The sequence below is a fragment of the Lagopus muta genome, chromosome 3 (assembly GCF_023343835.1).
Source record: "Lagopus muta isolate bLagMut1 chromosome 3, bLagMut1 primary, whole genome shotgun sequence".
Lineage (NCBI taxonomy): Eukaryota > Metazoa > Chordata > Aves > Galliformes > Phasianidae > Lagopus > Lagopus muta.
Window position 1 is genome coordinate 79623887 of NC_064435.1, and position 13343 is coordinate 79637229.

At 44.0% G+C, this 13343-nt stretch overlaps 1 protein-coding gene across 3 annotated transcripts; it reads left to right on the forward strand.

Annotated features, from left to right (window-relative positions):
* Window positions 1-516: 516 nt before the first annotated feature.
* On the forward strand, window positions 517-9823 carry LOC125690980 (leukocyte elastase inhibitor-like). Of its 3 annotated transcripts, none has more exons than XM_048939818.1 (7): window positions 517-842; window positions 955-1104; window positions 3092-3229; window positions 4142-4259; window positions 5265-5407; window positions 6088-6255; window positions 6955-9823. In XM_048939818.1, exons 2-7 carry the CDS (start codon window positions 979-981, stop codon window positions 7354-7356), a joined length of 1095 nt encoding a protein of 364 aa, XP_048795775.1. In that variant the 5' UTR covers window positions 517-842; window positions 955-978; the 3' UTR covers window positions 7357-9823. The 3 variants fall into 3 exon arrangements, with proteins under 3 accessions (XP_048795775.1, XP_048795774.1, XP_048795776.1); XM_048939817.1 differs by having other exon boundaries at window positions 519-842; window positions 955-1130; window positions 6955-9821; XM_048939819.1 differs by lacking the exon at window positions 517-842 and having other exon boundaries at window positions 959-1130; window positions 6955-9822.
* Window positions 9824-13343: the final 3520 nt, after the last annotated feature.

Here is a 13343-nt window from a genome sequence, read left to right on the forward strand (position 1 = left end):
CCTCAACACCTCCAAGGATGGGATACTCACAGCTCCTGTGGGCAGTCTGTACCAGAGCATCACCACTCTCCAAGTGAAAAACATCCCCCTGCCATCTAATCAAAATCTCCTCTTTTAGTTTAAAGCCATTACCTCTTATAAAAGTCACTCTCCCTCCTTATTTATGTGCTCCCTTTAGATACTGGAAGACCACAGCGAGGTCTCCCTGGAGCATTCTCCAGTCTGAACAAGCTAAGTGTTTGTTTCTAGATGGGACATTGCAGCTCCTCAGCCCTGTGCCCAATAGTCACCATTTGGGGCAGGGAAGCTGCCAATGTGCTGCCTGTCAGACTAATGCTCAGTCAGTGCTGGGAGAGCAGCAGTGGGTGGAAGGGAAGTGGGCAGCCTCTGCTCCCAGTGCTTTGTCTCGGAATAAGGTGGCAGCAGGGTGAAAAACAATTTTTTCTACCCCTTTCTGCCTCTAGAGGCTGCTGCTGGAGCGAATTCGTGGTACCACACTATAAGTGAAAGCAAAAGCATGCTGCTCATTCCTTTTCTAAACAGAAAAAGCGATCACGTTAACATCTGCCGTAAAGCAAAGCCGTGAGAAGAGAGAAGCGAGAAGCAGCCGTATCTGCAAATCCCAGTGCAAACAAAAAGGAGGGATCCCAGCTGTACAAGCAGGAAGGTTTTACAGCATTGCCTGCCACCAGCCTTTGCGTAACCATCTGCCCGCCCCAGCGTTGCACCTTTCACCCCACTGCCAGATACCTCACAGCTCCCAGTGGCCCTACCTCCAGCTCACTGCTGGGTTCTCTCCTGCTGGTTTGGTCCTCCCTAGCAGCTGCAAAGCATCACAGGAGGTAAGTGCATGCTTGTTGTTTTCACAGCCTGAAATGAATCCAGCCCTTAGAACATACACTAGGGCATCGAGGAGTGCTTTCTGAAGCCTTCACTGAAACCTTTATTTTCCAGCTGCAGCCATGGAGAGCCTGAGCAATGCCAACGGCAGGTTTGCACTCGATCTCTTCAGAAGGCTTAACGAGACCAATCCATCAGGAAATGTTTTCTTCTCCCCTCTCAGTATTTCTGCTGCTCTGGCCATGGTTCTTCTCGGGTCCAGAGGTAATACAGAGGCACAGGTGGTGAAGGTCAGCAGTAATTTTTCATTTTATTAAAATTAAAAACTGTTAAGTTTTAGAGATCAGACAATGAGAGGAGGGCATTAATTGTGTGGGCAAGGTTTTTGTCACTCTCACTCACTCTTCCCCACTGCTGTTACCTGCCTGCTGCACTCCAAAGCCCTCCTGTTGTAGCCCATTCTTCCTCACTTCATTTGGGTTGATTGATGAATTTGGAAACTAACTTCACTGATTTATCTGTCTTAATTTAAATTGATTAACATTTCCAGCAGCAAGTCTTTGCTAGAATTTGTGAAGATTTAGGCTAAATATTTGTAAGGGAGGAATTTTTCACTGAGAAAGTGGTGAGGTGGTGGCCAGGTTGCCCAGAGAAGCTGTGGGTGCCCCATCCCTAGATGTGTTCCAGACCAGGTTGGCAGCCTGAGCCAGTGGGTGGCTGCCCTGCCCACAGCAGGGTGGTGGAAATGGGTGGGCTTTAAGTCTCATTCCAGCCCAACCCATTCTATGATTCTATGAGCCTTTTCCACAAAGAACTATTGTTTTGCAACATGTATTTAGTAATTGTATGCATAATAACGCTAAGCATATCTTACAAGTAAAAAAATAAAGAGCTGTATTATTCTAAGTATGACAATTGTTATAATACATGATGACATTACCCAAGACCCAGTGTTTCTGAGGAGCCGAACTTATGTGTCCATTCTCACAGTATCCCTAGGTTGAGCAGCAGAGGTTAAAAGAAAACGGTGTGGCTCCTTTACTGGGTGCTTTGTTGTGGACCCAGCTCAATCCTTTCACACTCCCCAGCCTGGTTGAAAGCTGGGGTAAGTAGTTTCCGTATTTAAAGTTAGTCTTCTAGAGCAGGTGGTTTCGCAACAACGGTTGCAAATTCTAGTGCAGGTAGCAGTGTGCCAATTTCCTCTCAGATTCCTGTTCAAAAGAGACTCTGCCTCTTTTTTCTCAGCAAGGCAAACACCTGCTAGTGCAAAGGGAAGTAAGCAAGAATTGTCGCTGTAGTTCCTATTAACTCTTTTGCCCTATGAATAAGCTCACCTTTGTATTCCGAACTTTAGGAAGAACTTGTTTAGACCATTAATTGCTGTCATTCTTAGTGAAAAGGCAATAAAACTGAATCACTGCTTGCAGAAACAGACTTTGAACGTATATTCCTTATAACTCAACTGTCAGCCCCACCCAGGAAGAATCTACTGGGAGCAGAAATAACGCAAGAGAAGCATAGGGGAGTTGGAGACAGAAGGTGTTTCAGCACAGTAACCTTCTATAATGCACATTCCCATAGCATAACGTTTAATTGATGAGAACATCAGTTAATTAAGGAGATAGTGACTGATGAGTGTGCAGCGTGTAGGCATGGAGAAATTCATTTCTGGGATCATAATCCTACCTTAAGTTGGAATCACAGAACATCCCATGGTGGAGGGGACCCATGAGGATCCAGCTCTCAGCTCCACAAGGCACCACCCACTATTGTGGATCCTGCTGCCCTACTTGCACACCTTGGCTAGTCGCTTTCCCTACAGGTACTTGTATGCACACTTCCATATTATAAAAGCTTTGAATTTTAAGGCAGTAGTTGTCTATGAAAGCATTTATGTTTTCATAAAACCACCAAAGATCATAGCTCTTAAATTTTCTTAGTACCTCATCTTCCCTGAATGCCCAGACAAGCTCAGTAGTCCATGGAGGAGACACATGCAAATAGCACTCCAATAGGACTCTGGGTCACAATCCATTGCTACAGCTGCAGCTAAATGTAAAGCAGTAGCTTACTACAAGTGACATGGATGGCACAGCACTAAGGGACAGTTTCACTTGTTCTTTGAGGTTTACAGCTTCCAGCTTCCTTCTGCTTTCTTTCTTCAACATAACTACCAGAGGCACCATACAGATACGCTTCATGTTCTTTAAAACCAGCAGGAGCAGCAGTTAGCTTACCTCTTTCATTTCAGACATTTCATTTTGATGAAGTTGAAAATATACACTCAAGATTCCGGGCTCTGACTGCAGACATAAACAGAAAGGATTCTTCCTGTCTCCTACGGATTGCCAATCGACTTTTTGGAGAGAAGTCCTACAGCTTTCTGCCGGTATGGGTACACAGAATATAGCTGTGTGGTGGAACCTGGGGGGAGGCTTTGAAATGTCATTATCTATTGCTCTCCTGTCTCTAGAGTGTGCCCCATAGCAAAAATGTCACACTAGCAAGTCCAGATGTCAAAACTACCTTTCTGCATCAATAAGCAGCATAGCTCAGGTGTTGCTGTCATTATAGGAATGCAGCCATTTGAGTATTTCAGATAAAAACATGTCTAGACATCTTTCTAAAAGTTACCAGGCAGTCTGCACAAGTGTCGCACACATGCACATGCACTTCTGTGTCTTTAGGATGTGCAGATGCCTATAGGATGCACCTAAAGGATGTTATACAACAAATCCATTGCTTGTTCAGTTCCGTTGCTTTTTCCTCAAGAGAAAAAGCAAGCCATGTAGATTCTTAGCTTAGAGTATATATAACATCCCATTTCTCTGTCTGCTGTTTTTTTAGACTTCTCATTGGTCTAGTACTACATAACTGTTTTCAAAAATATGTTAAGTAATCTGGGAGGAGATTCCCAGCACGCCTAAACAGCACGCCTCTTAACAAGGGAGCCGCACCTCTGTGTGTATTTAGGTATTGCTATTTTTATTCCTCTCCAGCTCTTGCTGGGAGGAATTTTTTCTTAGTCATGCTTAAGCCTGTTTCAGGAGAATGACAGAAGTGCTGGAGCACCTGCAGTAAGCACTCCCTCAGATGTATACGTGGCAGATGTACAGTGAGGCTTACTCACTGGTGTTTCAAAGAGAAACAGCAAAAAAAAAACCCCACACCCAAACAGACAATGCACTACTAGAGCCCCACCTCAGAGCAGGTGATAACCTTTGCATGTTATCTACAGCGTAAAGATATGTTCTCTTATCTATGTGCAATGACAGCTGTTCTTCATGTTCCAAAAATCTAGGACTTCCTGACTAATACTCAGAAGTTATATGGAGCTGATTTGGCTGCAGTTGATTTTCTTCAGGCTTATGGTGAAGTCCGGAAGGAAATTAACCAGTGGGTAGAGGAGAAAACTGAAGGTGAACTATTTTTCATTAATGAAGGAACTGGCAGTTTTGCATACTTCAGGAGCAGGAACAGCCTTTGTTTCCTGCCATCTGGAAATGGAGAAAACTCATTTTCTCCAGGGATATAAAAATGATTGGTTGACAGAATCAAAGAATACCTAAGCAAGAGATTTCAACAGCTACATAAATCATAGAATGGCCTGGGTTGAAAAGGACCACAATGCTCATCTTGTTTCAACCCCCTACTATCTGCAGGGTCACCAACCACCAGACCAGGCTGCCCAGAGCCACATCCAGCCTGGCCTTGAATGCCTCCAGGGATGGGGCATCCACAACCTCCTTGGGCAACCTGTTCCAGTGCCTCACCACCCTCTGTGTGAAAAACTTCCTCCTAATATCTAACCTAAACCTCCCCTGTCTCAGTTTGAAACCATTCCCCCTTGTCCTATCACTATCCATCCTCATAAATAGTTGCTTCTCCTCCCCATTTAAATCCATAGTTTGTGTTCAGGCCAACCCATGCAGGCTAGGTATACAGACATAGATTTGTACTTACGAAATGGAGATCATTGACTACCTAAAATGACAGCCTAGTTTTATATCTTTCTTAATCTAATAATCCTAAACCTGGGTATCTTCTAGTTTTTGCTTAGCTGGTTGCAGGTGTGGCAGGGGATGCCACCCTGAAGTGATGTGCTGCAGCTCTCTGCAGCTTAGGCTGCCCTGTGTCCTTTTTATCTGGGTAGTTAGATACAAACCAGCGGAGATGACAAGTCATATGTGACAGTCATAACTACAAATACTACATTTCCATCAAGTTACTGTATATCGAAAATTATAGCATGTACTAAGTATGGTGAAATAAAGTGACAGGTACTGAAAAAAGACCATATTTAATCAGAGGAACAGACTAGAATTGTCTATTTCTATGGCATCAGTATCTCTGTGGATAATTCATACGCAATCAACATGTTACACGGTTTTGTTGTGACCTCCCTTTTTTTGTGCCCTCTGAAGGTAAAATCCCCGATCTGCTGTCTGAAGGCTCACTTAATAGCATGACCAAGTTGGTACTGGTAAATGCTATTTATTTCAAAGGGAACTGGGCAGAGAAATTTGAAGAAGCCAACACTGCTGACATGCCATTTCGGTTGAACAAGGTACAACAGATATATTTTGGTAGTATATACCTAATAAAACAAGTTAAAAAAAAAAGTCTTAACCTGAATCTTCACTTACAATAATAGAAGAATGCAAGCATGGACATTTTTGTGAATGCTTTCAGTTTACAAAAGAGATTCTTTATGAATTTCAGTATTTCAGCAATTTCTTCTATCACTTACTAGAACAGTGTCAGAGGTGATCCTCATTTACAGCCTAGGACCCTGACTGTGCCTAGCTGAGTTTCTGTCCTTAGGCTGGTATGAACTGTATCAAGATGGCTGCACATTCCATTTGAGCCCCATTTTCTTGTTCTATATTTTGGAACATATAGCTCTACAAGGTATGTATTCAGTCATCTGATTTACACTGAACAGGGTTAACCTTTGGTTATTTCTGCTGTTAGAGAAATATAAAGGTACAGCAACTCAAATCCTGTTTCAATCTCTGCAGTGACTGTGCTATAGAAGATGAGGAAGAATTAAATATTACAATTCAATTACAATTCTATCTTTAGAAAAATCAGTTGTTAAACTGCCAGTCAGGAATCTGATGGAGGTGGTTTTTATAGTCACCTGATATAGTGCAGTAGGGGTTTCTGCAAGAACACAATTCTTATGTTTACAACTGGTCTTTGAAATTGGTATTTTAACATTTTCTATACCTTTTAACTACTCAGAATGAAAGAAAGACAGTGAAAATGATGTATCAGAAAAAGAAGTTCCGTTTTGGGTACATCTCCGACATGAAAACCCGTGTTTTGGAGCTGCCCTATGATGAAAGAGAATTTAGCATGATCATCCTGTTGCCTGATGATATTGAAGATGACTCCACTGGACTGCAGAAGGTGACCCATTTAAACTAATGCAGTTATTTAAGTGATACATTCAGCCGCTGAAAATTAAAGCCTTTAATGAACCTATGTTTTTAGAACTCCATGTCCATCAAGCATATTTTTTAGATAATGCTCTGCTAACACCACGAGAATACACACACACTGTGCATCGTGGAGAGGAATTGTGTTCTATTTTTCTTGTGGCCTTTAGCTTGCTGAACAGAACTCTGAAGATGAAAACTGCTGTTTTTGTTTTGTTCTCACGGTGGAACTTCCATTACCTTTGAAAGTCTTTATTGTCTTAGACTTACATTAGGCAAGTTTTTCTACTAAATAACCAGTAATCAGGAACATATCAGCATCTTCAGTCTCTCTGGTGATTATTTTTGTTAATGATTTTTAATTACCTAATTCCCTTTAGTTGGAGTAACAGGAAAAATGATTGGTTTTAGCTACCAGTGCATGTTTTTGTAGTCTCTACAGAGCAACAAGAAGCAAGCATCTGTTTTACTCCATTGACTGAAAACTGCAGCAACTTCACTTAATTTCAGTAGCAGTCATTAAATCTGCACTGAGCTATCAAAAACAGGGTAATCATTTTTGTACACTTGCTTTGTAGTTGTATGGTACTCTATGCAACCCTCTAAATGTTACTGGAAGTAATACACTCCCCTACTGATGAGGTGTAATTCTTTGTGTTTTTAATTCTAGCTGGAAAAGCAGCTCACCTTTGAGAAGCTCCAGGAGTGGACATGTCCAGAGCATCTATATTCCAGTGATGTCCGTGTGCATTTGCCAAAATTTGAGCTAGAAGAGAGCTATGACCTTAAATCAGATTTAGCAGCTATGGGCTTGTTGGACATATTTGACAGTGCCAAGGCTGACTTGTCAGGAATGTCAGGGGCACATGACCTTTTCCTCTCCGAAATTGTACACAAGGCTTTTGTAGAAGTGAATGAGGAGGGCACAGAAGCTGCAGCTGCTACTGCTGGCATTGCGATGCTTTGCATGATTATAGAAGAGGATTTCAATGCTGACCATCCTTTCCTTTTCTTTATTCGCCACAACCCAACACAAAGCATACTTTTCTTTGGCAGATATGCTTCTCCATGAAAAATAACCCATCATTTGCAAAACAGTTCCTGCTGCAATCAGCAAATACTTTGCTTATGAGCAAGTTCAATTTTGATACAGAATGTCATGGTTCCTGTCTTGAGTTCTCAGTAACTGTCTCTATGATTCTGCATTTCACATTTAAATAATCAGATAGAAAATGGATTAGTAACTCTTACCCTCCCCAGAGATTCAAAGTTCCTGTACTCACTAGGAAGTCACCAAAAGAGTCTTAACTTCTTTGGCAGAAGTAGTCTTCTTTTGAAATTGGGCTAGCAGTGAAAATATTCTTGGAAGAAACTTGAACTTTTAGGATGCCAGATCACTATCTCTCTTTGTACAGATTTCTCTGTATTTACAGAGAAGGCTGACAACACCCAATGCAGTACAGTCATTCCTCATACGTGTGAGCTAGGATGTAGTTGGAAAGCTATCGCTTCCATAAGGTCTTGTTCTTCAAATGTACACTAAAATCAAAATAATTAATTTAATATAATTAAAACTTCCAGGTACCAAAAGACTTCCTCCAGAACAGCTGAGTTTACCCAGCTCTGTCACGGAATAGAAGGTCAGATAACATTTGTTTGGAGACATCTATTAATAGACATAGGATTAAGCTATTTAAACAAAAGTAACCCCTTCCAGACATTAGCCAGAAAACTTACAATACGACTTTTAAATGATGAAAAAGAGAAAATAATGTATTTAGGTGATATGTCTAAAGAGAGTTTTTCAAATGTGGAATTAGGTGCCATTTTAGTTATTGAAAAAAATGTGAATGTTTCTTCAAGTTCAGGTATTTTCAATAGAGGATATCTTCTGGCTAGATGCTAGGTGAACCTCAAAAATAACTTTTCAGCGTTGCAGAAGATGACTGCCTATGGCCTGCAACAAATGCTTCATGTTTCTTTATGTACAAAATTCAACATTTGTTGAGCTCTGCTGCCCACTACCTGTTTATACATAACTCCTTACATTGTACAGCCACCTTATACTTGGAAGCCAATACAGGCTGTTAATATTCCATTTAGTTCTGAATGTTACTTTCCTGTGTTGTGTATATTCTGGATACTGTTTCCTTGTGTTTACCTGTACAGTCTCAGTTCTAAGCAGGGCACAAACATTTATGCAATTGTAAACTGCATTGCAATTTTTTCAATTAAGCACCAAATAAAGAGTTTATCTTCAACTCATGTTCCAAACAGAGACGTCTGCACGTCATTTTGTATTTCATAGTACAAAAGTAACTGTCACTGTGACTAGAAGGCTAGTTCCAAAGAAAGCCGCTGGCCCAGTACACATTATCAGATGTATGAAGCCCTTGGCCTGTTCAGAGTAGATAAAAACAACAAAAAACAACCTCATCTCTAAAGAAGGAATTATTACGTGAATGTAACGCAATGGAAAGCTCAACAACACAGCAGAACAGCAAGATACCAGGCTGCAATGATCAAGGATTCACTCAGATCCAAAAACAGCAGGTGCAGAAATAAGGAAAACCAAACCCTCCTTACCTTCAGAAGGCCTACATCATCCTCAGATAAACAGGGATCTCCAAATACAATACCTTTACCTCCACTGCCAGCTCTTAAATAAGGTCTGGGAAGGGGTGCATCCTGGCTTCACCCCTTCTGGTCACTCAGCTTCATTGCTTACACCTGAGCTCCCCTGGGCTGGCACTGCCTTCCTACCAGGTGCTCAATGGCAGCTTTTCCACTGCGGTGAATCATTAGCTTCCCCTGCAAGTGTAATAGCTCCATCTGCTAGCACAGGGAATGAGGACTGAGTAACACCTTACATTAAATGGCAGTCACTGAGTTGGCATATTGGTTACATGTTTCTGTGTTACTGGTGCCCTGGTTTCAAAGGCTGTGTTTAGTTTGTACACTTAATCCAAAATTCAGAGAAAAGTATGCTCATTGTGATAGGAATAAGGCAGAAATATTAGTGCTTACATAAACTCTTTATGATAGCCCATTAATTTCAGCAATTTAAAGAGATTTTAAAAAAACATTCCATACTCTGCCATTTGGCTGATATCTATCTGAATCATACAGTTTGAGTTGCTCTTCCTACAAAGTAAATGTCATAGCCTGGATAAGTAGGACAGCTATGGTTGGGTTTCACCTCCCCTTACCTTAGAGATAAATTTATATAATGAGTTAATTCAGAGCACGTTGAGTAAGGTTTGCACTGTTGAATCTTTTTGCATAATTACATGGGACCACAAATCGAGTGAAGTACATAAACCAGTGAAAAATCTCAAAAGTCATGGAGGCAGATACACGTCTTCATTTTTTGATATGTTTTGACTAGACAGGAATATCAGTGACCTGGATGAGGGGATAGAATGCACCCTTGCCAAGTTTGCTGATGATAAAAAGCTGTGAGGTGTGGCTGATGCACTAGAAGGCCATTCAACAAGACCTGGGCAGATTGGATTGCTGGGTGGAGATGAACCTGATGAGGTTCAGCAAGGAGAGGGGCAGAGTCCTGTAGATAAGGAGGAATAACTGCATGCACCTGTACAGGATGGGGGATGACCTGCTGGAGAGGAGCTTTGCAGGGAAGGACCTGGGTGTCCTGATGGGCATCAGGCTGGCCATGAGCCAGCAGTGTGCCCTTATGGCCCTGAAGGCCAATGGGATCCTAGGGAGCATTAAAAGAGTGTGCCTAGCAGGTCAAGGAAAGTGATCCTTCCCTCCTACTCTGCCCTAGTGAGGTCACATTTAGAATACTGTATCCAGTTATGGTTTTCCCTGTTCAAAATAGACTAGGAGTTACCGGAGAGAGAGTCCAGTAGAAGGCCACAAAGATTATCAGAGACATGCAGCATCTTACTTACGAGGAAAGACTGAGAAACCTGGGACTCTTTGGCCTGGATGGGATTCTTATCACTATAAAAATTGAAAGGACAGATATCAAGTATATAAGGCCAGCCTCATTTCAATGGTGCCCAGGGACAGAACAAGGGCACATAGTCACAAATCAGAGCATAGGAATTTCCATCTGATCATGAGGAAAATCTTTGAGGATCACAGAGCAGCGGAACAGACTGCCCAGAGCAGCTGTGGATTTTCCTTCTCTGGAGACATTCAAAATGCACCTGGATGTTTTCCTATGCAACTTGCTGTAGGGAACTACTTTAGCAGGGGGTTGGATTGGATGATCCCCAGAGGCTACATCCAACCCTCATAATTCTTTGATTCTGTTAATATGACCACTGCAATTAACTTAAGACTGTGGAAATAAAAAGGTGCAAATGAAATCAGAAATTGGCTTTTTGCTACTCTTTATCATATTGAACCTGTCGGATGTTTTCATGTCATCTTGTGACACCAAGTAAAGACAAGTTCCTACACATGTGCATTAAATGTCCATGCAAATTCTTACTTCTTAACAATGCATACTTCACTCTGAAAGTAATGCTTCCTATTTATTTTCATGGAAATTGCAATAGATACAAAGAGCAAAATAATACTCATAGAGCAAATTCTCATCTACAAAACACTATTTTTCACCATACTCCAGCCCTCTGCTGAAGGAGGTTGAATAGTGTAGGCTGCACAGGAAAGGGTGAGTGAACACTTTTATGTCAGCACTTGGTACAAAAAGCAATGCTACTATTTTGTACTGCATCCAGACCAGAACAAGCCAAAAACTGTCTATCCACATTTCAGAAAGTGTAAACAGTTCATGGAAGATAGATTACTGTAAAGAGAAAAAACACGTGTAGTATAAACGTGCAAATTTACTTCCCCCAAAGTACTGCAATCACAAACAAAAATCATGGAATGATGGAGGGTGATGGAGGCCCAGGCTGGGGCCTCTGTGTTTTTGTCTCTGCTCACCTCCATCTACATGTCTAGAAAGTACAGAGACAAATCACCAAAGCAGATCCCCTCCCAAAACATCCACTGTGACAAAAGCAAAAACTTATCAGAGGAAAGAGAGACACAGAAGTGTAAAGAATCAAAATCAAACCCAGTAACAGCAAACAGAGATTTAATCTACTTTGTCTTGAATTGCATGAATTTTTAAAATGGAGAACAGCTTTATATGACTACAATCAGGCTGGGAGCCTCGGAACAATAAGTTTCCATCAGAACATTTATTGAACAATAAACCATCTAGTTGTATGTGCCTGGGTCTGTGTGTCATGGCCAGGGCCACCCAATGGGCCTGTGGGAAGACAAGGTGTGAAACAGTGATGTGCAAAACAGAGACATGTGAAACACTGACACTGAGCACACGAGATGTGGGGGGGAATGGAGCGGGCAGCAGCGCTGCGGAAAGCCCAGGAACGTGTGCTGGGGCTGCAGTGCTGCTGGCACGCGTGCAGCAGGTGAGGCCGGCGCACGGTGATGAGCAAGCAATGGACGGCGACATCGCTGTGGGACGGGTGGTGATGTCACCCAGTGAAGGTGAGCACTGGCGACACGGCCGAGCCGTGCTTTGTGACGTCTCCGTGCGACGCATTGTGACTGCTTGGCCCACGTTGCTTGAACGCAGGCGCGGCAGCCCGGCCCGGCAGTTTGTGCCTGGCCTCCGACCGAGCGACTGTGCGAGGACTGGAGTGTGGACAGGGCGAGCTTTGGAGCTGAAACGTGCTCTGGGTGCTGCTAGCGCAGCTCTCAGACGCCGTCTCAGAGCCACTTTGCTGTACCCCGACCCTGCTGGCAGCAGGCAGCCGGGACATCGCGGAGAGGCGCGTGCAGCAGCGCAGGTAGGCAGCGTGGCAATGCCTCACGCCAGCAGCATGGAGGTGACATTAGATACCTACAGCCCCACAGACCTGGAGAAGTGGGACAGCATGCTTGCACCATGTCACGCTGCCACCATTTTTGTTTCCACTGCACCCAGCCGTCCAATAGCAGCAGGCCCCAGGGTCCACACTGCAAACAGGGCATGCGGTCCATCATCCATGCAGTGCAGGCAGACAGCAACTGTGAGGAGCTGGTCCTCAGGACAGCCAAAGCAGCATCCATTGCACCATATTGGACCTATCTAGCTTTGCCATACTATCTTATGGCACCATCTAATGGCAAATTGGTTACAAGTTACACACACAGTAGAAATACGTAAAACCTTTACTTCCCCAAATCTATCTTTCACCATTACAAAACAAAATCACGGAATGATGGAGGGCGATGGAGGCCCAGGCTGGGGCCCCAATAGATGCAGTAATGGACGGTGAGGTCACCGACTGATTTGTTGTGATGTCAGCAATGGAGATGACTGTGACCTCGCTAGCCCTTCCTGTATAGATCTGGGCTCTGGCAGAGGCCAGCGTGCACTCGTGCCTGGACTCCAGTTGAGCATAGCTGCGAGACTTGGAGCACTGAGCGAGTTGGTTGCGTTGAGCTGTGGGGCTGCTGGCACCACTTCTTGGTGCCCGTCCCACAGTATCAGCAGCGTTTCCCCCAACCCTGCCTGCCTCGGGCAGCTGGGGCCGCACAGGGTGCGCTTGTAGCGGCAGAGGTGAGTGGTGCAGGACATCACGGCCCCTGAAGCAGCTGGTGGGGAACAGGGACCGGGAGGGTTTGCTGCTGAGGGACCGGGGCAGCGAGTGACCGCAGGCTCTCTCTCTCTTTTGCAGTTCGTAATACCTTCTGCTTGCTGCAGCACCAGCGAGGGGAGCAGCTTCCCGACCTCAGCTCTCCCCAGCCCACCGCACAGCCCGGGGCCATGGACGTGGCATCCGACTGGGTCTGCCCCATCTGCGGGCAAATCCGGGAGGATGTCACCTACGTGACCCCCTGCCAGCACCAGCTGTGCTACGGCTGTGCCATCTGGTGGGCCTACAAGAAGCCGAGTTGTGCCGTATGCGGGCACGAAATTACAACCATCCGATACTCGGTGAGGTCGGATGATGACTTCCTCGAGTGTGCTGTCCCGCAGCCCGCAGCGCACTCAGACCAAGATCAAGGCCTGCAGGAGGAGCAGGGGCCTGCAGAGCCGGTGCTCATCCCACCTGAGCACAGCTT

What these genes read in the sequence shown, in the direction of transcription:
- LOC125690980 (XM_048939817.1), top strand. Translation starts at nt 963, where the DNA reads ATGGAGAGCCTGAGCAATGCCAACGGCAGGTTTGCACTCGATCTCTTC. An exon ending in GGTAGAGGAGAAAACTGAAG is followed by an intron (nt 4,260 to 5,264) that starts GTGAACTATTTT and finishes TGCCCTCTGAAG; the next exon opens with GTAAAATCCCCGATCTGCTG. An exon ending in TGCCATTTCGGTTGAACAAG is followed by an intron (nt 5,408 to 6,087) that starts GTACAACAGATA and finishes TTAACTACTCAG; the next exon opens with AATGAAAGAAAGACAGTGAA.